The sequence below is a fragment of the Corythoichthys intestinalis genome, chromosome 4, assembly GCF_030265065.1.
Source record: "Corythoichthys intestinalis isolate RoL2023-P3 chromosome 4, ASM3026506v1, whole genome shotgun sequence".
In the NCBI taxonomy this organism is placed as follows: Eukaryota; Metazoa; Chordata; class Actinopteri; order Syngnathiformes; family Syngnathidae; genus Corythoichthys; species Corythoichthys intestinalis.
The window spans coordinates 57,192,264-57,216,714 of NC_080398.1; the positions used below are offsets into that span (position 1 = coordinate 57,192,264).

The 24,451-nt window shown below is 39.6% G+C and overlaps 1 protein-coding gene across 1 annotated transcript in view; it reads right to left on the bottom strand.

The window, feature by feature from the left end:
- Positions 1-2,847: 2,847 nt before the first annotated feature.
- The window catches only part of cep76 (centrosomal protein 76), a 43,417-nt gene continuing 21,813 nt past the window's right edge, over positions 2,848-24,451 (bottom strand). The window contains exons 6-13 of the mRNA XM_057835381.1: positions 22,699-22,796; positions 22,488-22,616; positions 22,202-22,390; positions 13,150-13,316; positions 11,266-11,425; positions 10,969-11,142; positions 10,536-10,753; positions 2,848-3,166 (exon numbers count right to left, since the gene is read on the bottom strand). Of these exons, the coding sequence (XP_057691364.1) occupies positions 3,028-3,166; positions 10,536-10,753; positions 10,969-11,142; positions 11,266-11,425; positions 13,150-13,316; positions 22,202-22,390; positions 22,488-22,616; positions 22,699-22,796 (1,274 nt within the window). The 3' untranslated portion in view covers positions 2,848-3,027. The remainder of the gene's footprint in view (positions 3,167-10,535; positions 10,754-10,968; positions 11,143-11,265; positions 11,426-13,149; positions 13,317-22,201; positions 22,391-22,487; positions 22,617-22,698; positions 22,797-24,451) is intronic.

Genomic DNA, 24,451 nt, shown 5'->3' on the forward strand with positions numbered 1-24,451 from the left:
TTTTAAGCAACAGAACAGTTCAGTTATATTGTGAAATAAACTTGAAACACTGGTTTTCTGAGAATATAATGTCTCATTTATTATTTATTGTAACATTTTTTTTAAATCATATTCTGTTCAGAAATTTGGGACAGTCAATAAGTGATTTTTTTTCGAATTATAATGGAGTTTCTAATTTTAAGGGGTTGAGTAAATGTGTCAGAAATATTCTTGATTTAAGAATGAACAGATATGACTCAAAACATTTATTTGAAAAGCATTTTTTTCTTGATTTTGGTGGGGAAATTACCAATTTACAGATCGACAGTATGAGCTTAATAAGAATAGCATAATATTTACTTAGAGTAAGTGGAATAATCTTACACATTAATCTGTTAACTAGTCGTTAACACTCAAAACAAGGCGAAGTAAATTATTTGACTAGATTTAAGAAAAATAACCTTATTAAAACGGTACAAATGTGGAGTGTACAGCGCTCCGTGATTTTTAGCCCGCGAGTGCCATCTATTGGGCTGCAACATATTTAGTCTTTTAAAGGAGGGCCACATGGGCCATGGGAGAGGCTGTGTTGCCACACCCAAGTGAAGTCTTGTGTAATAGGCACTATGCAGGATATGACGAGACACAAACCAATCAAAATGCACATAAGCTTTGACTTGGACTAATAATACATTCCTAGGTTTACGTGCGTGGGTCCACGGGAATCAATGAGCCTTCGATCCACTGACCAGGAGATCACAGTATACTGTACTTACAATATGCACAGTGCACTTATAGCTCTATAACAGCTATATGGCAGAAAACACTCAGGTGACTTGAAGTTCCGCTCTGAGACCCCCAATTTGGCCAAATTTCAAAATAGTCCTATATGCATGTGTGATACATCATTGGAAAGCTATAAATCTCAATTTTCTGGGGGATGAAAATTTTTGAACAGGATGGCATTCTTTTTTTTTTTTTTTTTTTTAACAGCAAAACCCTAACTGGAGGTGAAAGCAGGAGAGAGCAGAATTATAGACGCCACAATTTTAACGAGATATTATCGCCTACTTACCTATTTTCGATCCAAAAACCGAGTGTCAAGACACAGCTGTGAATGGCCAGAGGCATTTTTGGGGGGGGATTTTATGTGTGAAACATGGTAATATAACAAGGGTCGCGATGCAGAAATCACAGACATCAAGGAGTGGTCGAGATTTTCTTTTTCATATATTTACCCTTTTAAACGTTTTTTTTTCTTCTTCTCCATTTGGATCAATTATTTATCAACTAAAATATTGGGGAAAATGCAAGAGTAACAAAATAAATACAATTAAGCGATAGTTATGAGGTAGATATCCGTGACTTATTTACAGACATCATTTCCTTCATTGCGACGTAATTTGTTTAAAAGTTTAAAATATGCGAGTGAATATTTAAGTCGTTTTTAAAGATAAAAAAATAAATATTAGACATCAATTAATGATTCAAAGCTAAAAATGACATTTTGAACAATAAATATAATTACTTACCTTCTTTTTATGGCTGGGTTAAAACAAAAGTAGTTGCGTGACGTCTGTAAATGGGGGTTTCCAGGGTAAAACGGACAAATTAAAAATAGTTCGAGGGCTTATTGCGCCATAAATCTGCTATAGCAGCATATAGACATATTGTTCTATCATATACAACACTTCTTTTGGATTAAAATAAATCCGTTTATTTTAAAGAGGGGTGCAAGAGCTTAAATTGCTTTTTCAGCCTTGTCTGTTTCCCGCCATATATAACTTGTAGCCAGCTGTATTTCTAATTGCATATAGGCTCCAGCACCCCTGCGTGTAGTGAAAATGTATGCAAGCATAACGCACTGTGCTCAGTACAATGATAATAATAATTATTAATGAAATGTTAAATGTTTGTGAGTCAATTTACCCATTCACCCAATTTTCTTAGTTTTTTTTTTTTTTTTTTTTACTTTTAAAGATTTAATTTCATTACTGAATATGAACGTAATAAAAGTCAACACAAATTATAATTCTGACCCACTTGCAAAAAAAATAAAAAAATGGTCCAGGTCTCTATTTATAGTCTTTATTTTTCAGAAAAAAAAAAAAAAAAAAAAAAAAAAAACAAATGGTGCACATACTGTGTATGTAGACTTGCATGATCTGTATGAGAACGTGGAAGATTTTACCCGAAGTGGCCACTATCAGTAGGGGGTGAAATAAGTATAGTACAATTTAGGGGGGGAAATGTGGTAAATTAAAACTATGTAGTTTTAAGGCAATATTTCAGGAAGATGACAATATTTGAATGGGTTGCGGTCAACCTTTTACAGGAAAATTTGAGCCCCAACGCTCAGTATCTCTCTGCAGTGTCACATCGTTTATAGACAAAATCAAGTTTGTCCTAACACGCCATCTAGCGCATGAGTTATGTGTTACAAATAGACACACCAAAACTCTCAATGAAACCTTTACACATAGCTAGCTCTGTGCAAAATTCACAAGTGTGGTTTGGTGGGTAGGTTTATAAAAGGCAGACGGAAGACAAAATCACTTTAACTGATGCACATTATTTTCCTCAATAAATCAATAACAGGTTATTAATCATCTGTCTAGTATTAATTTCAAAATATAGCAATGCAGCAGTATACATATGTGCCATTGCTGCGAGCCTTTGCATTTTTACATTCAGTAAATATTTTAATATACTACTCAATTTGCGAACCAAGCATTAACAAGATAGGCATTTTATCTGCAAAACATCAATTATGTGCGTGAATATCTTTCACAAATATAAAATACAACACATTGTATGTTTATTGTGGTAAGTCATCGTAAATTTTTTTTAAAAATTCACACAAGTACATTAACGTTTAAAAAGTTTTATTTACAAGTCAACAAAATTATATACTGTGAATACGGTAAAAATGTGCAAGTTTCAGAGACTTTAATGCAACAAAAGCATGATGATCACACAGTCACTAATGTACCTGTGACTTTTTTGCTCATAATATAGTATCTCTAGACAGACATCCACCTAAACATGTCAGAGCACAGAGCGATATTTACACGCAAACATGAACCACACGGCACAAACATTTTCTGGATAAATAAAGACTCGAACACGCAGGGCCATCCTCACATGGTCACCACGGCAACACACTATCTCCTCGCAGAATCGCGACCTGCACAGCAATATAAAACAGAAATGATTATGTATAACTGATACTGCATTATGTATGGTATGAGTCGACATTAAAGAAGCCCAAATAGACAGAAAATGGCTACGCTCCTTTAAAAATGTTGGCTATTTCAAAAATTTGGGGAAAGTTTCATTCTTTAAATGTTATTATTTGGCTAAGCATTGATGGGCTGCAGGATTTTGACCTAAACAAATCATCAAATGGGTGGCTTGAAAGGGATCAACATTCAGACTTGTTTCAGATGACTGGGAAGTGATGTTAAACAACGTAATGGCATATATATTCAGTTAGCCATTACAGAAGCTTAAATTCTTGGGTAAATTAATGTATTTGTTTTTTTTTTTTAATGATTTGCTCCTGAATGATAATTCATTAGCTTTAATAAAGTGCCTGTGAAACAAAAAAGCATGTTTATTTCATATGACATGCAATATTTTATGCTCCTGAATGAAATTGACCGCTTGGAAGTGTGTGGATGTAGAGCTGAAACGAATACTCGAGCAAGTCGAGTTCAAAAACTGATCCGAGTAATTTTATTCACCTCGAGTAATCGTTTAATTTTGACAGCTCTAAGCATTACGTTTTGCCCGGACTACTTTTAATGCGGGACAACGCACTGATGTCATGTGCATAGAGGAAGAAGCAATTACAAAAAAAAAAAAAAAAAAAAAAAAAAAAAAAAACTGCAGCCAACAACCGCTATAAACGACACCGACGTTGCTAAAAATTAGCCCCGCATGATGCTACGGTGGTAGCAGTTAGCGTCTGATGTGTCTCTTAGAGATCACATGTATGTTGAACTAGATGCGAAATGACAGAGTCAGCGGCGTTAGTAAACAGCAACCATCTTAAAGCAGTAGACTTCTAAGCGCTAATACATAAGATTCACGTTAGTATCAATCGCTCACGTAACGTTAGCCCTACATAGGGCTAGGTTTCTATTAATTATGACCACTGTCGATGCGTGGCTAACGTGTCTTACATACAGGCTTTATTTAATCTGTGAAAACATAGCGCTGTAGAGTGATGAGGGTGTAAAATAAAAACTTAATAATGCTAACTGTTAATTTTAGCTCAGTAGTCATTGTTGGATAAAACACCAAGTACTGTAGCACTGATCCCTAATGTGCTCCAATACAGCAGGTATCATACATTTATTTTGAACAGTGCAAAAACTCAAAATCCTATCAGGACGTACAGTTTAGACTTAAAATGTAACTAGAACTTAAAAAATAGCTTGACACAAATAGAAATTCAATTGAAACACGTGGGAAACAACCTAACGTTTAAGAGATGTGTGTTAATACGTGTAATGGCATTTTTAGGTAAGAAATATATATATTTTTTAAGATCTAAAAGTTTTTTGAGTGAGTGAAAGCAGTGAATTAGTCTTTTTTTTATTATACTTACATCTAAGATGCAATTCTCGGCTGTTTTCAACAATGTACATCGAAAATAAAGCCATTGATTCACTGGAAATGGTTCAATATTAGATGAAATGTCTTGTTTTTTCATGTATAATTGCTCTTGACCTAAAAATATATATCTTTTATCCGATTACTCGATTAATCGATAGAATTTTCAGTCGATTACTCGATTACTAAAATATTCGATAGCTGCAGTCCTAGTGATCGATATTATAATTCGAATCCCGCGCCATGAAAATGAGTGACTTCCGGCTAGAGACTGGATTGAGGAAGAAGGCGAATGTGACGTCAGCGGACTAATCAGCTTCACAATACAGCCTTTAATATAGTATGCAGAAGGACTGGGGATTCAGCTGATTATCTGTATAATGTAAAATAATCGTGATTACAGTATTTTGCGGATTAATTTATTTTTCGCATCACGCCAGCCCAATGTGCTGCAGGTTTCTGTTGCTACACCAGGGAGAGTGGTGTAAGGCTTTTTGGATTTCCAAAAGATCATGTTCACCGCGAAGAATGGGCAAAACAAGTCCGACCATCTAGAGACCATTAGACGGATGACAAAGTGAGTAAGCTACGCGTTTTATGTTATGTTAAATACTGGGATCATGTCAAACGTTTTAATAAGGAGTTGGCTTGCATTTTGTGGGTGACAATGCTCCCTGTCCACCGAGAAGGCCACTCAGCCAACGACTGTCCGCTTGTCGCATGCCATGGTTGCCGGCCAATAAAGGCGTGCCCGCCTAAAGAGCGTTATCCTCAGCTTGGGCCCGGGGAGCCCCCCGCTCTCGTCTCCAGTTTTCGATTGTCGAGACTTCCACCACCCTTTGCGCCCTCTTCTCGTGCCCGCTTAGAGAGCGCTATACTCAGCTTGGGCTCGGGCAGCCACGCGCTCCGACTTCGGCCGGTTTGTCCACCGGGAATGCGCCATTTTCGGCGTTCATCCCCCTCTGCGTCCCCGACGACGAGCACTGCCTGACTGCTGGGGCCGCAGCAGAACGACGAGCTGAAACTTGCTCACCGCCGGGAACTGGCTGATCGGTGAAGACAATCACCCCCGCCGCCATGTGTGACATGAGTCGGGGCAGTTTTGTGTTCTTTTTCATTTTCGAAAGGCGAGGAAGAGGCTTGGAACAGCCGCTCGGTTCGGGTTAGCATGTCGCCTAGCTTCCACACCTCCTGTTTTGTTTACACTCTCCACTCCAAAGCCGGGGCAGGGAAATGACAAAAGCCAGACTAACTCCGGTGGCATAAAATACAGTTCGGGAGGTGAATAAATGCATTTTAATATTTCATATTCCATTTAGCACAACACTGTTATTTGTCATGACCATACAATTTATTTAGCAATTGGGGAAAAAAGGCTTAGATAAAAAGAATAACCTGTAAAAATATTGGAATAGAAAGATAAAAACAATAACAACCATTTGCTGCTCTCTGTCGCATTTTCCTCCTTCTCCATTGGGCTGAATTCTAAATCAGCTGAAATCATTACTCTGTCGACATCATCACCCAGATGGCGGCGCCAGAGCACTATAATGACAGGAGTAGCTAATCGGCAGATTGAAAGCCTCATTTCTCATCATCTGCGCTTTGCCAAATTGTTGTATATAGTTGAATCGTCTCAAAATTATTTTAATTAACATAATAATGCTATTTAAGATTTTTTTTATGGTGTCACAGGCACTTTAAAGATTCATTTTACACGAAAAACTGCTTCCATATTATAAGTCAAAAAGTAGAATACAATTCATATGTTATCTGTACAATGTAAAATAATCGTGATTACAGTATTGATCAAAGTAATCATGGTTATCATTTTGGTCATAATCGTATAGCACTAATCCATGTCCGTCACATTTTATAATATTTGCCCATCCCAGTCGTTTGCATACTGTAGTTGCAGTGGCTATTTGGAATAGAGTAAACTTAGCCTCTTTAATTACAGTCGAGTTCAGTTCCGATCCTACAGATTTGTAAATACAGTGGGGCAGATAAGTATTTAGTCAACCACCAATTGTGCAAATTCTCCTACTTAAAAAGATGAGAGAGGCCTGTAATTGTCAACATGGGTAAACCTCAACCATGAGAAACAGAATGTGAAAAAAAAAAAAAAATGAAAATCACATTGTTTGATTTTTAAAGATTTTTTTTCCAAATTAGAGTGGAAAATAAGTATTTGGTCACCCACAAACAAGCAAGATTTCTGGCTGTCAAAGAGGTTTAACTTCTTTTAAAAAGGTCTAACGAGGCTCCACTCGTTACCTGTATTAATGGCACCTGTATTAACTCATTATCGGTATAAAAGACACCTGTCCAGAACCTACAGTGCCTTGCAAAAGTATTCGGCCCCCTTGAACCTTGCAACCTTTCGCCACATTTCAGGCTTCAAACATAAAGATATAAAATTTTAATTTTTTGGCAAGAATCAACAACAAGTGGGACACAACCGTGAAGTGGAACAAAATTTATTGGATAATTTAAACTTTTTTAACAAATAAAAAACTGAAAAGTGAGGCGTGCAATATTATTCGGCCCCCTTGCGTTAATAATTTGTAGCGCCACCTTTTGCTCCAATTACAGCTGCAAGTCGCTTGGGGTATGTTTCTATCAGTTTTGCACATCGAGAGACTGACATTCTTGCCCATTCTTCCTTGCAAAACACTCGAGCTCAGTGAGGTTGGATGGAGCGTGTTTGTGAACAGCAGTCTTCAGCTCTTTCCACAGATTCTCCATTGGATTCAGGTCTGGACTTTGACTTGGCCATTCTAACACCTGGATACGTTTATTTTTTAACCATTCCATTGTAGATTTGGCTTTATGTTTTGGATCATTGTCCTGTTGGAAGATAAATCTCCGTCCCAGTCTCAGGTCTTGTGCAGATACCAACAGGTTTTCTTCCAGAATGTTCCTGTATTTGGCTGCATCCATCTTCCCGTCAATTTTAACCATCTTCCCTGTCCCTGCTGAAGAAAAGCAGGCCCAAACCATGATGCTGCCACCACCATGTTTGACAGTGGGGATGGTGTGTTCAGGGTGATGAGCTGTGTTGCTTTTACACCAAACATATCGTTTTGCATTGTGGCCAAAAAGTTCAATTTTGGTTTCATCTGACCAGAGCACCTTCTTCCACATGTTTGGCGTGTCTCCCAGGTGGCTTGTGGCAAACTTTAAACGAGACTTTTTATGGATATCTTTGAGAAATGGCTTTCTTCTTGCCACTCTTCCATAAAGGCCAGATTTGTGCAGTGTACGACTGATTGTTGTCCTATGGACAGACTCTCCCACCTCAGCTGTAGATCTCTGCAGTTCATCCAGAGTGATCATGGGCCTCTTGGCTGCATCTCTGATCAGTTTTCTCCTTGTTTGAGAAGAAAGTTTGGAAGGACGGCCGGGTCTTGGTAGATTTGCAGTGGTCTGATGCTCCTTCCATTTCAATATGATGGCTTGCACAGTGCTCCTTGATATGTTTAAAGCTTGGGAAATCTTTTTGTATCCAAATCCGGCTTTAAACTTCTCCACAACAGTATCTCGGACCTGCCTGGTGTGTTCCTTGGTTTTCATAATGCTCTCTGCACTTTAACCAGAACCCTGAGACTATCACAGAGCAGGTGCATTTATACGGAGACTTGATTACACACAGGTGGATTCTATTTATCATCATTGGTCATTTAGGACAACATTGGATCAATCAGAGATCCTCACTGAACTTCTGGAGTGAGTTTGCTGCACTGAAAGTAAAGGGGCCGAATAATATTACACGCCCCACTTTTCAGTTTTTTATTTGTTAAAAAAGTTTAAATTATCCAATAAATGTTGTTCCACTTCACGATTGTGTCCCACTTGTTGTTGATTCTTGACAAAAAATTTAATTTCATATCTTTATGTTTGAAGCCTGAAATGTGGCGAAAGGTTGCAAGATTCAAGGGGGCCGAATACTTTTGCAAGGCACTGTAAGTCAGTCACACTCCGACTCCACTATGGCCAAGACAAAAGAACTGTCGAAGGACACCAGAGACAAAATTGTAGACCTGCACCAGGCTGGGAAGACTGAATCTGCAATAGGTAAAATGCTTGGTGTAAGGAAGTCAACTGTGGGAGCAATTATTAGAAAATGGAAGACATACAAGACCACTGATAATCTCCCTTGATCTGGGGCTCCATGCAAGATCTCACCCCGTGGAGTCAAAATGATAACAAGAACGGTGAGCAAAAATCCCAGAGCCACACGGGGGGACCTAGTGAATGACCTACAGAGAGCTGGGACCACAGTAACAAAGGCTACTGTTAGTAACACAATGCGCCGCCAGGGACTCAAATCCTGCACTGCCAGACGTGTCCCCCTGCTGAAGAAAGTACACGTCCAGGCCCGTCTGCGGTTCGCTAGAGAGCATTTGGATGATCCAGAAGAGGACTGGAAAAATGTGTTATGGTCAGATGAAACCAAAATACAACTTTTTGGTAGAAACACAGGTTCTCGTGTTTGGAAGAGAAAGAAAACTGAATTGCATCCGAAGAACACCATACCCACTGTGAAGCATGGGGGTGGAAACCTCATGCTTTGGGGCTGTTTTTCTGCAAAGGGATCAGGACGACTGATCTGTGTAAAGGAAAGAATGAGATCTCCAGATCTCAACCCCATAGAAAATCTGTGGAGGGAGTTGAAAGTCCGTGTTGCCCACTGACAGCCCCAAAACATCACTGCTCTAGAGGAGATCTGCATGGAGGAATGGGCCAAAACACCAGCAATAGTGTGTGAAAAGCTTGTGAAAAGTTAAAGAAAACATTTGGCCTCCGTCATTGCCAACAAAGGGCACATAACAAAGTATTGAGATGAACTTTTGGTATTGACCAAATACTTATTTTCCACCATGATTTGCACATATATTCTTTAAAAATCAAACAATGTGATTTTCTGGGGGGGGGTTCCCATTCTGTCTCTCATGGTTGAGGTTTACTCATGTTGACAATTACAGCCCTCTCTAATATTTTCAAGTGGGAGAACTTGCACAATTAGTGGTAGACTAAATACTTATTTGCCCCACTGTAAATCTATTACTAACATAAACTTACCACAGTAGTAATACAGTAAATATTACAATAAAAATATAGAGCAGCAACGATTAATCGATTGACTCGAATAATTTGAATAGAAAAAAGCTTCCAAATGAAATTTTGCTGCTTCAAGGATTTGTTAAATTAGAGTGGCGTAATGGTTTGTTTTGAAAGTGTTGCATTTAGTTTTATTGATTTGCGTGGATACACTGCCCTCTAGTATAAACAGTGAATATGCCATAACTCATCTAACATGGCTGAATCCAGCCGCTCCCTGTTTAGACCAACATTAAGTATGTTTTTGTTTGAGCTAATAATTTTGTTTATGCATTCATTATTTAGTTTAGAAGTATATTTTGCGGTTTTTCTTTTGTGAGAATAAGTGTTTGAATGATTTGTTAAGAGCTTTGTATAAAAAAAAAGTTACTATTTTATAGCATTTAAGCTAGACTTTTGCTATGCAAGTTAGCCAATTGTTTTTTTGTTTACTTAGATTCTCATTTATTCATTTTTTTATACCATTTGAGGCTAAGATCAGGTACTTTAACTTTAAATAAATTTATTGCTCTTGTGAATTTAAAGTGCAATTCTGCTAGTTTGTTAGTTTGCCAGTCAGGAATTTTATTTTGTTATTTTATTTTTGCCCTATTGAGCGTGCAATCTTAGCAACCCTTTGTTTTACATCTAACATTTATTCTGTAAAGCATTAAATGTTTCTAATCCAATTAATCAATTATTGGAACTAACTAGTTCAGAGTAATCGATTACTTAAATAATCGATAACTGCAGCCCTAGAAAAAAAAAAAAATGGCCGTGCCATAAATGTAAAAGAAACAAGACGGCTGTATTAAAAGGAGTTCCGAGCTTACTTGAGGCATGTGGAAAAAGCTCTACGGGCATTGCGGTGAAGGAAGTGGATGGGGAAGCCTTTAAATGTGTGCCCGTCCGGGACAGCCCTCCTTACTGCATCCTGAAATTCCTCATTTCCACATGAGACACCAGTGCAGCGCTCCATCTCATAGGCTGACAAGGCTGAGGACAGCAGGTAGGACAAATGGTCATCCCAGATTGTTGTCAAGCTCATGTCCTGAAAGAGAGATGAAATAGTAGACATTAGGCTTGTTTGTGATCAGCTAATATTAACTTGGATGCGTAAATAACGTTAAATGTTTGTAAATGATCTCCAATGAAGGTTGTGCGGCTTGAGTTTAACTTGCACTTCAGTGCAGAAAACAGAACTGAGAAAAATGAGTCCGAACTTGAATGGAAGTGGACTCTGTCCACTGCAGATTTACATCATACCTTCCTGTGCTCAAAGATCAAGTGCCTCATCTCAAGCTCCAGCTGATTGCTGACAGCAGCCGCATCAAGAGATGATGAGCTGAGTGGAGGGAGAGGGGGCAGAGAGCTGGTGGCACCAGAGACACACACTGACTTCAGAGCCTCTTCACTCATTGCTTTCCAACGAGATTGATTCTAAAATGAGGGTAATGGTACAATTCTTTCACGTCAAACAGCGGTTTCCATATGTTTAGTTTTTTTTAGCCAAGCCGATAATTTGTATTACATAATAAAATACATTTAAACAATTGTTTTTACCTGGAGATCAAAGACACAAAGCTCCACAGCGTCAGAAGGCTGACAGTTTGCAAAGAAGCTCTGGTGGTTGAAAATGCAGCCCACAGTGCGGTAGGGGTATGAGGGTTTTGGTTGGGGGGCCAGAGGTGGGGCATCTGGGTCTATGGCTTGATGAAGGTACCTGAGCAAAGCGAAAAGCATGCTCATTTTGGTTACAATGTAATAAAGAAGATTTTTTTGGACACCACAAATTACTGGTACAAGACAAAATGATCACTACACAATGTCCACCTCTGGCGGGAAGTGGAAGCGGGACTGTTACGGCACAAGGCCGTAGTTTTTTTATTTTTGTTTTCATTAATTCATTCACTCATTTTCTCCTCCCAGATTGCCCAGCTGAGCCTAATCATCATCAGACTAGTATAAAAGACCAGCCAGCCTGATGATGACCAGTGGGTCCTACCTGCTGAAAGCTGATCACTTGATTTATAATCGAATCGTAGCCTCTGAATCGTAATCAAATCGTTAGGTGCCCAAAGATTCCCACCTCTACTATCTATGTTACCATTTTTTATGTAATCAAGTAATTTTGCACATTTTGATTTTTGTTTGTAATAAATGTCTTTTTTTCTACAACCGGCTCTCGCGACCTTCATTTTTACCAGGCCCAGTCATTTTTTTACAGCACTTAACAGGAGCCATGAGGCATTTTGCTAGTATGTGAGCGGAAACAAATTTTTACAAACGTTTTGGCAAGCAAGTTACAATGATTCAACATCCACCTGGTCGGGCAATCCCAAACACGAACACTACAATTAATGGACATCTCCTAGAGGAAGTGGACCAATTTCCATACCTACATAAGGAGCATTCTTACTTCTACTCCCACACTTTTGTATAAATGGGAACTGTGGACCATCTACCGGAGTGACACTAAAGGCCTAGAGTACTTCCAGCATTACAGGCTGAGACATTTTAAAAATATGGTGGTAGAGCCACACCACCATAAAAAAATGAGACAATTTTATTATCCAACAATAACTGAAGTGCTCATATGCTTCTCCAATAAACAATAAAAAAAGACACTTAAGACACTGATTAGCATAATCGCTATCTAGCTTAGCGCCCTGTGTTAAGTAGTAACGTCTCATCAACAAACAATACAACTGGCTTCATTTACGCACCTCTAACAGAGGCACACTGGAGCTAACAACACAAAAGACAATCTAACTTTCGACACCAATATTTTTGATTCAACAACCGATCCTTAGTGTAGCAGTGAACTCTCTTTACCATCTAATCACTGGCGCGTGCACAGCCTCACATTACACACAAACAAAGACCCAAACGGCTCATAGCTGCCGGCAAAAATCAATTATCAAATTGGCAACTAATTTATTCATCGATTTAATCCATTAGTTGTTGCAGCCTTATTTACCACAGTCTCTGGAGGGCAGGCCAAGTCCAGAGAATGGATCCATCCCGGCACCACAAAATAATGCTCTACGGCGAGCTCACAAACGGCACTAGACTACGATGGGCCCCAACGATGAGCAACAAAGACCAGCTTAAGCGCACTCTGGCACTAACCAACATCGACCCCTACTCATTGGAGCAAGCGGCCATGGACTGTGAAACATGGAGGAGAACTATTCGGCAAAGCATTGGGAGTTTTGAAGAAAAACGAATGGAAAACGAAGAGGCAAAACAGAGGAGAAGACAAGTGAGACAAAAACAACCCCGTCCTCCACCTACCCTCTCTTGTGGACCATGCTAGCGATTATTCCACCATAGACTAGGCCTTTCAAGTCATATGAGACATAAACACCTCCCACGAAGATAGGCTGATAAACGAATGAGACAAATACTCGGACACGAGTGGGAAGCAGACAAGCAGAAACAAACCTGTGTGCGGTCAGGCTTTCCCAGAAAGTGATACTTCCATCAGTTCCTCGGGTCAGGACCCAGGTATGAGGTATGCCCTTGGCTTTGGTGCCCACACAAACATAGGCGTCAAGGCCGAAGCCCAAGAGGAGGCTGCACAACAGGGTCGAATGATCTTCACAGTCCCCCTGTGGATAACACCAGTGAGGTTAAAATGATCAATGATAAATGTGTACGAACATTGTGGTAGTCTCTTGACAGTATTGCTATCCCAACTAAGTATACATTTTAATTAATTACGTTAACTAGGTAACTCACAAATTTTTAATCGTATATTACCATCAGAACCAACAGAGAAAATGTTGTCTGCTTCATGTGTGTCTGTATTGAGAACTGTCCATTAGAGTTGTGGACAAACCTGTGGGCTCATTCAGAGTGTGGTGTATACAACCACTGTATATACTACAATACAGTGGGACCTCTACATACAAATTTAATCCGTTCCAGGACTTGGTTTGTACGACGAAATGGTCGTATGTCGAATTGGACTTTTCCATGAGAATACATTATAATTCGATTAATTCGTTCCACAGCCCAGAAAACTACGCTAACCTCTTGATAAATACTGCTGGTACAATTACAAATAGCAATCACACATACTAAAACAAATAAATTATAAATACAAATGTGAATTATGATAATAATAATGTAAAGAATTGGGTTCTTATGTGGTGGTTATGTTTTGCATGCTGTTCCTGGACGCACCATGTGACTGATGACAGAGATGCGGAATATTTTTCTTTTCATATTGTTGTTGGCGTCGGCTATGGCGGAGAGTAGCCATGTTGTGTTGCACAAGTTCTGAAATAACTTATTAAAAACCTGATGAAGCTGGCGACTTCTTTGTCGATGTTACAATAATAATAAGAATTGTCATCTTAACTTATAAAGTCTGGCGAACGAGGTCGTCGAAGGATCGTCAAGATCATAGACATATTCCGGCCGTACTGTCAAGCCAGTTCGCCAGTTCACTGACGAGCATACCATATATATATATATATATATATATATATATATATATATATATATATATATATATATATATATATATATATATATATATATATAAATTTAGGCACTTCAAATGTAATAATTGTGATCAGCTTTAAACATAACTGTCCCACCGAATCATTTTTAAAGAAGAATATAGTACTGTAGTAGAAACATGCTTGGCTTTATTAAATGCTTCTGTTTACCTAACAAGGCTGTAACTCTTGGAGTGACATGTAGATATTACAAAATCCTCATAATCACTTCTGGAGTTTATTTTCTGTCTCGAACGTCTCCACAACGTCACCTTTTTGCTTTTTTTCACCACCTGCACTAACCTTCTTGGGACTTGTGTTGATTTCTCGCACAAGAAAATTCACCGTACGCCCGTCTTGCGGGAAAACAATGAAATTGCGACGCTGTTAGAAATCGTTGTATTTCGAGCATGTCGTCATATGTCGAGACAAATGATGAGTCAAATTTTACATCGGATGTCAAAGGATCGCATGTCGAGGTAAGCTTATTATAGAGATAGAATGATATATTGGCCAATATTTGAAAATTTGACGAACTCTATAACGGTATGGCCTTTTTTTTTTTCCCTCAAATAATCCGACCGGCGGATATCCAGTCCATTTAAAACTAGAGATAGGGACTAGGGATTGCGCCATTTTCACAGGATCAGAATCGGGTGAAAAGGATTGGGTTTTTAAATTTTTAAAAATATATTTGTTTGTCTGCTTCATGCTCGTACAGCCTCCCGCTCCCTCCCGCTGCGTTCGTGGTCAGCAGTGCACTGCAAGTTTTGCTTGTTAAAGTTAACGATGATTGACTGGCGTTGAAACTTTGATCTTGCCAGAGAAGCTTAGCAGTGCTACTTTCAAAGACACCAAATTTGTCAATTATCGTTTAGCTTGTTAAACAGTTGTGTGCTGTGGCAACTCATTGAGTGTGTGTGCACGCGTGGCAGTTCTCAGCAATGAGTGGATTTAAGTGGACTCATTCAATGAAGCATTTAATAAAGAAAGGCATTTCTGTAAGTTATTGATTCTTAGTCTAGGAAATTCAGGCACTTCTGGAGCTATTATTCTACATGCTAAAGATAATTAGCATAATGTGTGATTTACATGCTTATAAACATGCTTTAGGCAATTCAATGAAGTTTTGTATTATTCAATTTTGTTTACACCAATTTTTACACTTACTGCAAATGAATATCGGCTTCTGAAATTGGTTATCGGCCCCTCTAACTACTAATAATCAGCATTGGGCTGGGCAATATATCGATCTAAAAACTACTATTGATATATTTCTTAATGTGATATGGAATTAGACTATATTGCATATATCAATATGATTCAAGTGTGCACCTTACAAAGCTTAAATTTCAAATAAGGTACACCTGTTGTTATGTAGTATTTATGTTAATATATTTCCATAACTGAGCATTCATGAAACAGGTGAAAAAAATGAAGCAGAAAATGCCACTGTTCACCGAAATAACCGGTTTCAATAAAATTACTTGTGACGTCATATTTGTTATATTTCTCACTTTGGAAGGAAAACATCAGGATATACAGTATATACAGTGGTACTTCTACTTAGGAAATTGGTTCTGGAAGTAGTTTTGTAACTTGTCAATTCTGTAGGCAAAGACGCGTTTTCCATGTAAATGCCCTAATCTGTTCCAAGCCCCTCAAAATTCAGACATAAATATTTTAGAATGCATATAAATGTATCAAAGCATGATACATGTTACAATTAGATTATTGCACAATAAACATAAAATCACAGTTGTGCATAATGGGAAAAAAAAACAAGAATAAAGAATAAAAGTTAGTACACTCATGTAAAGCTGTCGGAACACGAGGGGCAAATGAAGAGGACGCTGGGATACACACATACAGTAGAGGTCCCTCTTAGCCAACTGAGTTCTTTCCATTTCTTTCGCATCAAGAGGCAATATTTTCCCGTTGATGTTTGTCTTAACCTGTAAATTATGTATGTAGCGACGTTTGTAAGTATACTGTATATCGTATATCGAAATTCAGCCTAAATATATCAGGCTATCATTTATGGTCTATATTGCCTAGCCCTAAGGTATACAGTGATCCCTCGCTACTTCGCACTTCAAACTTCGCGCCCTCAGTCTATCGCGGATCCGTGTCACTGTCAGGCCCTCCCTCTCTCTTTGCTCTCTGATTCCCCAGGCAAGACTGCGTGCATTGGAGTTGCTTATTGAAGTTAACGATGGTGACAGATGATTGCGCCGCACATGTCAATCATCGTTTAACTGCCAATAAATGTTAACAAGTTTGATCTCTGTGTGCATACGCGGGTGGTGAGAGATAGGGAAGCGCGCGCTGTAATGTGTGTGCATGGCGGGGTTAGAGGCAGCTGGCCCGGCGTGATTGTCCACAAGGTACACAGCGATCGAGAGCAGTTTGTGATCTCAAGTCACATCAAGGGAGGTAACAGTGTGTATGTGAGAGGATTTGGTGCGAGGCTCTGTGTGCGCATTCTGGGGGGATGGGGTGGGGTGGGCACTGGAATGAATGTGCGTGTGTATACAAAAAAACATTTATTACAAGACAGTATATATAAATAAATATAATTTTAAAATACTACTTTTGAAAAAAGTGAAAAAAACATGTCTTATATGTGCATGTATATGTATCTTATACGTGCATCTCTTTCCAGTGCTAAATCTGAATAAATACATTGTACACACAAAAAAAAAAAAAGGGGGGGGGGGGGTGCGCTACTTTTTACACTTATCGCGGCGCGTTCTGGGCTCCATTAATCACGAAAAACGATGGATCACTGTACTACTTTTAAATTTACTATTGGTTTGTGTGTATGACAATGTGATTAATCACAGTTAATCGCAAGGATTTTATGCTATTAATCCCGATTAGAATTTGTAATCATTGCCCAGCCCTAATTTTAATACCATTTGATACAAAACAAAATTGTGTGGAAAATATTTCAAGGGAGGTAGGAATGATTTGTGTTCAAAATTCGTTTTGTTGTTGTAGCAAGAGGGTCTGAGCCTTGTTTGAGTATTGAAAGGCTTTGCGTAACTATGATTACACCTAATATGATCGTAATTGCCTAAAATCATGGTAAAGCAATCATTTTGTACAAATGTAACTCCTCAACTCAGTTCAACATGACTCCAAGTTGTTTCCAGGACTAAATGAATTTAAAAATGTGGGGGCTCACATTTGTTTTTCACTATTACAGTATTAAATATGCAGCTGCTGCATTTTAGTGTGTTCAATATGCTTTGTGACGGCGCTAGCAAGCAACTCTCTTAATCCTGCAACATATTTTCCAGTAAAGAGGTGTGACTGCTGCTACAATATGCTGGCTTGAGCTCAGGACAACTCAGAATGATAGATGTTCTCCAGTAGTGCTAATGTGAACAGCAACATCTGAACAGGCTGGGGACAGACGGGGCTAAATTAATTTTCCTTGGAATGAAACTCATAAATCATGGCTGACAAGCGCCACTTTGTGAGAGCTGTGTTGGGTCTGTCTTGCCAGGCACAAACAGCAGAGCAACGGGGAACATTTATCCTGTGGTGGTCTGGGAAATACAAGAAGATGCGTAACTGCACAACAACGTCCCGCTCCAAAATTCCATCAAATATTGCTATTAACACTTGCTCAAATCCTCTTCTTCACGCCTCTTAACAGAAAACATTTTCAAATTTGTCGTCTTCGATGGAAGCACACTGATGGTATAATTACACATATATACTGTAGTTATTCAAAATAAGATACTGTATTTACAAATATAGTGGTACCTCGGTAAACGATTCTTTCAACATCCAATGAAAAATCTGACTCATCATTTGTTTTTTTTGTTTGTTTTTTTTTTTTTTTTTTGTGTGTTTTTGTTAGTTTTTTTTTAAACCTGATCCTGTTCAGCTGTTTGACACGGATAAAGGAAGTCTCAATGTCCGGTTGGTCTGAACAGTTTTAATGTTTTACTTTGGTGTATGACATACTCCCATTGTGATCATTCAACATACCTCGTTTATTAAGACAAAGCAGCGAACAAAAAGGGGTTATGGCGGAACAGAAGAAAAGAAAAGAAACACAAGAAGCCATCGTCACCCCCCCAGGGTTCCCCCCCATCTACCGGCCCCATCTACCGGCCTTCAGGGATGGGAAGAGGGGACGCATCCCCAAACTCCCGTCCACAGCCACCCCCGTCTGCCCACCCGGCCCACGAGCCGCAGCCCCCCCAACCGACACGGCATGCTACGGGACCCCCAACAGCCCATCAAGCCCATGGTAGGGCATGGTGGGTGACACACCGGCGTCCAGCCAGCGACCCATGACGGGGCACAGGGGGAAAAAACAGGCAGAGAAGAAAGGGGAAGGCGGAAGCAGGGGAATCCCAAGGAGCCGTCGTGGGGGGACACGAGATCGGAGCCTCGACCTCCCCATACTCCCGCGGCTGGCAGCCCAGGCAGAGAAGAGGTCACGCCCCGGGAGCCACGCTATACAGAAAAAGTGTGGGACCCACCTACCACCCTATTACTGTGGCTGCCGGGTCCCCGGCTGGCAGCCATTACCCAGCACCATGATGGGATTTTGTGGGGAGGGTAGTGCAATGTATGCATTAAAATAGGACAGCTCAACTTGGGGGAAATGGGAGGGTAGCATGAAATTTCTACCCAGCCGCCTGTCCTACCGCCCTTTGCTGAAGCTCCCCTGTGGAGTATGATGTGTGTGGTGCGTTAAAAAAGGCGCAGGAATGGCGGGGCCTACCATGAGGAGGCAACCATGATGTAACCCCCCCATGGGTCCCATCCATACCACAACCTTGGTGTGCGATGCATTAAAATCAAGAGGGAGCCGGGCCGGGACTGTATGGCCCCGTCCCGACTCTTCCCGGAGGAATGAATGAGTATGTAGGTGCCAGTGCAAAGTGAGGAGTGAGTGAATCAAGAGGCAGGCTCCAGCAGGCAAGGCCCCATCCGCCAGAACCACCGACCGCAGGGCGGGGGAAGCGCCAGGGCTTGGATCAACCCCCGCCCACATCACCCCCGGCACCCCCTCCCATCCGCCCACTCCTCCCCCTGCCGCCTGAGCACTCACCCCGCACCCCCAGCAGGCGCTACGCCAAGTGCCGGAGACCAGGGGATATCCACCCCACCGGCAGGGGACAACAAGCCCCATCCAAGGCCCCATGGGCCCCGAGAGGCCCTGCCAACGAACCCGCCGATAGGAGGGCAGCGGCAGCCGCCGCGGTCGGGAAAGGCAAACAGGGCCGGAGACAGACCAGGGGGACTCAGGGGGTCATTTGTCTTGATATCTTATGACAGCGTTGCAATTTCATTGTTTTCCCGCAAGACGAACACACAGCGGATTTTATTGTGAGAGAAATCTACTGTGTCACAAGACGGTTAGTCCAGGTGGTGAAAAATGGAGAAAGGTGACGCTTAGCATTGAAATCAAGATAGAAATGATACAAAAATATGAGCGTTGTGTGCACGTCAGTGAACTGGCTCGACAATACAGCCGGAAAATTTCTATGATCTCTTAAAGCGACACTCGTTAACTTTTCAGTTTTGAACGATTTTGGCGACGCAGGTGGACAAAAGCGGTAGTGTTTTGCCCATGAGGAAGATTGCTTTTCCCATGAGGGCCAGTGAACAGTGTCGTAAAATATTGATCAACCAGTCGCCTGCAGATGGATTGAACGACATTTCTGTTTCCAGCGGCTGTGTGAAGGATAAATAGCAATTAGGTAATGAATCCAGTTGTGGCTTACCAATAGCATATGACGATGTCGCAGCTAAGAAACATTTGATTTTGTACCGTATTTCCCCACCAGCCCTATGACCCCCAACACTCCTCCTGAGGTGGACAGGGTTACGCCAGTGAATGGAAGCCAGCCATATTTATCCTTGAGTGTCCTTTTATCCTAGTAGCCTCCCTTTTTTGTCTCCTCGGACACAAATTCTTGTCTCTTTTGCTGGTCTGCCATCTTTGTTGAGTTCACGCAAAAGCGTTCGCATTGAGAGTAGAGTGGGAAGTGACGCATGCCGTAATGCAGTCAGCACATTGTAATTTTTTTTTTCATCAGGCAAGGTTCCTGCCACTCTCCTCCTCAAAGCTAATCAGTGCCGGTGAAAGCGATATTGACCCCCTCAACATAGAAAAGAGGTGTCATTCAACTAGTTGCCAGTCAATATATAATCACGTTATGAAAATAGTTTATACAGAGTAAAAAGTTACCTAGTGTTGCTTTAATGTGACAATTATTATTGTTGTAACATAAGCAAGGAAATTGCCAGCTTCATCAGGTTTTCAATCATTTAGAAAAAGAAAAGAGAAAGAGAAGAAGAGAGAAAAAAGAAAGAAAATACAAATAAAGAGTTGATCATTTATTACAGCACTTGTGCAACACAACACGGCTACTGTTCGCTGTAGCCAACAACATGAAAAAAAGTAAAAACTCTTCTGCACCTCTCCCACATTGTCGTCAGTCACATGGTGCATTCAGGAACAGCATGCAAAACACAACTGCCAAATTAGAACCTTACATAATAATTATCATCATATTATTCTGATCTATATTTATAATTTATTTGTTTTGCTATGTATATATATCTTTTACATCCATTCATAAGTGAGATCATTTGCCAGATAACACTAAATTACATCTGTTCATGAATGCTCATGACCGTGCCATGCTATAATTATCTTGTCTTATGGCGCCACTGTCAAATAAAGTGTTACCAAACACCATAAATAGCAATTAATGAAACAACTGGAATAGTAACTGAATAATCAGCACAGAAGATGAATTTTGATTGTTATTTACATCTGTAGCGCTGCAATGCATGCTAGGCGACATGTTGGACGGCAACAGTGTTGACAACAGAGGTTGACTGTCAAGGGAGCAGTGATGGCTAAATGAAGCTTCTTGAAGCAATAAAGTTTTGCAGCCAATTGGCTCAAAGCTTCATGGTGGTTCATTTTGTCTTATGACAGTCGTATGATGCCGTTGTCAAATAAAATACTTGCGGTTAATATCTTTTGGTGTAAATATCCCATAATACAGTGAGGACAGCTGCGGTTTATAGTCCTGTGCGGCTTATCTATGAACAAATATAGTTTTCGTGTCAAATTTGGTGGGTGGCGGCTTATAGTCAGGTGCGCCTTATAGTGAGAAAATTACGGTAATTGCTATTTATAATTATATCAGCAGTATTAAGGATTTAACGTAGGTTTTTGGGTTGTCGAACAAATTAATCAAATTATAATGTATTCGTATATAATGTATTCGTAAGGGAAAATCCCGCTCCACATACGACCATTTCGACTTACAAATCAGGTCCTGGAACAAATAAATTTGTATGTAGAGGTACCACTGTATCTGCTTTTGCTTTAAAAAGTGACTTCTGGAAGCATGGGGTGAAATCTCTCCAGATTACCTCTACAAATTAAATACTGGAATGACAAAGGTCTGCAATGCTGTAATTGCTGCGAAAGGAGCATTGTTTGACAGCTGCGAAAGGAGCATTGTTTGACAAATGCAAAGTTGGAAGGAAAAAAAAAAAAAATTCGAACAAAAATCATTTCTAATCTTGACTATATTTTTAATTCATTTTGCAACTTATTTGACTTTTTATGGAAGTAAAATTGCGTAGATGACCCCAAACATTTGAATGGTAGTGTGCATTTATTGTTCAAACTTTTCTGAGGGAATAGCTTCAGGTTTCAATGCACATTAATAGCCAAAATGTAAAATAATATTAAATAAAAGGATTTAAACATGAGCCAAAAAAATATTTTTTGATCAGTCTAGAAATAAATCATATATTCATGTAAAAACATATAATTCCTTCTCAAATTATCTTATTGAAAAAGAAAATCTTACGGTTTGTTTTTCAAAGCTTTTGCATCAAATATCACCAGGTTAAAATTTAATAAATATTAAGGTTGATGTGTTGCAGTGGCTCTAATTCACTTCTAACAAATGAGACATCATTCTTACCTTTCCTCTACACAGGAAAGCCAACAATGTGCACCACTGCTCATGTTTCTCTCCTCCTCCCACTACCGGAGCCTTTTCATGCGCCAGAAGGCTGACAAAGCGAGCCGCCCGTCGAGGACTCTCTAGGAGTCGGCCAGCACGGAGGATATGCACATAGGAACACACCGGCCTGTTGATACCATTTTCATCCTGCGGATTAGACAGAAACCTAGCAAAGCAGTGAAATAGAATCTCCCCACAAATGTTACTAAAATAAAACATTATTAAAGTGTGAGCATATACAAACCTGCGCAAATATTTTGACCATTTTGGACTGGTTCGATGAGCGGATTTCAAGAAACTCCCTCCACCACTGCTTGGCATAAACCAAAAAGATTCGCTCCCTCTCTGCTTTCCTCTGCCTTTCTAGAGATTGCTGAATAATAAATATAAAATGTGGTTAAATGCTTAGGTATACTCATTCTAAGAATGTCAACATGAGTGCAGGTATATTTTACCTGTGTACTGATGATGTCAGCATTTAGCGTCTCTGTAAGTGGCGGATAGAGCTCAAGACTGACTGTCAAAACACCAGCGGACAACTTGCATTCACTTCCTGGTAACACAACAGTAACACTGTAAGTTCATTGAAAACCATAAAGTATACATTTTACGGAAGCACCGAGCCACCAGTGTTGGTGAAACATTTCTACCAAGGCTGTCTTGTTTTAATGCACTGCCAGCTCATTTGAATGCATTGACAACTCGTTCAAACCTATTGAAAAGTCGTTTCAACCTATTGATAACCTCGTATGAACGTATTAACATCTCATTTTAATGTATTGATAACCTCGTTTTAACGTAGTGCCAACTAGGCATGTGCTGGTATGAGATTTTGACAGTATGATAACCTTAAGCAAAAATATCACAGTTTCACGGTGTTGCAATTATAGCTCTAAAAATGTGTTGTTTTGAGATGTATGGGTTCATAAAATAAAATAAAATTTCCATTGGACAGGATTTTTCTTATTTTTTACAACATATTTGCAAATTGGAACATCAACACAAGTGTAATGTTAAAATAAATACATAAAATAACGAAAAATACCTGAAATATTTTAAATAAAATTGAAATAACTAGAACGTATAGACTGTACCCACAGCTACAGCTCACGTTGCTCAACATTAGAACAAGAACTTGACTTAAACAAGATATGATCAAATTGATTTTATGTAAAACACATACCACTACTACTATTAGAGCTGGGAATCTTTGGGCACCTAACGATTCGATTACGATTACGATTCAGAGGCTCCGATTCGATTATAAAACGATTATTGATGCACCCCACTCCTTTTTTTTTTTTTTTTTTTTTTTTTTTTAATTTGTTTTGTACATTAGTTCCAAAATTGTTCAAAAATCCTCTCAGGCTAAACCAAACTACTATTTCGGTATCAAGTTAACATATAGCAGTAAACAAATATACAAAAATAACAGTAAATAAAAAGCTCCAGTCCCCATTCTATATCAGCAGCTTTAAACTACTTTCAATTAATTTAATGTTGTGAATCAACCGTTAAAGTTGTTAAAATTGCTCCTGTTATTCCATAATTTCTCTTTTGTCTACTTTCAACATGTAAAAGTTTTAAAACTATTTTAAAGATAGATTCAAGTCAATATTTTACCGATTTAGGAGTATTTTAGATAAAAAGTTAATTAGGTTTGCTTGGAAGGTTCGCTACAACAGCCTTGCAGGGAAGTGTACTGCTTTAAGATGGCGGCCGTTACTAACGCCCGCATCTAGTTTTTTGTAGATGTGCTGGTAACGATACCGAAGCTATAATGCATCTAGTCCTATATAAATGATATCTACCGTAACATAATGTGGCTTGTAGCAGCTTTTCGGCAGCAGTCAGGTATGTTTTTGTCTTTTTTTATATCTCGTGGCATGAGTTGAGCTAGAGCCGTGAGTTGAGCATTGGCGTTACCCGAGGGGCCGGGTAATGAGAAGCATGATGTTTAGCTACTCTCGCTCCGTCCCTAATTGCGTACCAAAGACCGCGCGGCGCGCTGAGTGTGTCGTACTTCTGCTTTACTTGGCATATTTCAATAATCGGAATTTGAATGTTTGTGAATCGTTCTCGAATCTTCCACGGCCGAATCGCGGATAATCTAAGAATCGGAAATTTTGCACACCTCTAACTACTATTAATATTTATTAGTTGAATATTGATGGAGAGCGAGCGCAAGAGACAGAGCGCGTGTGTATG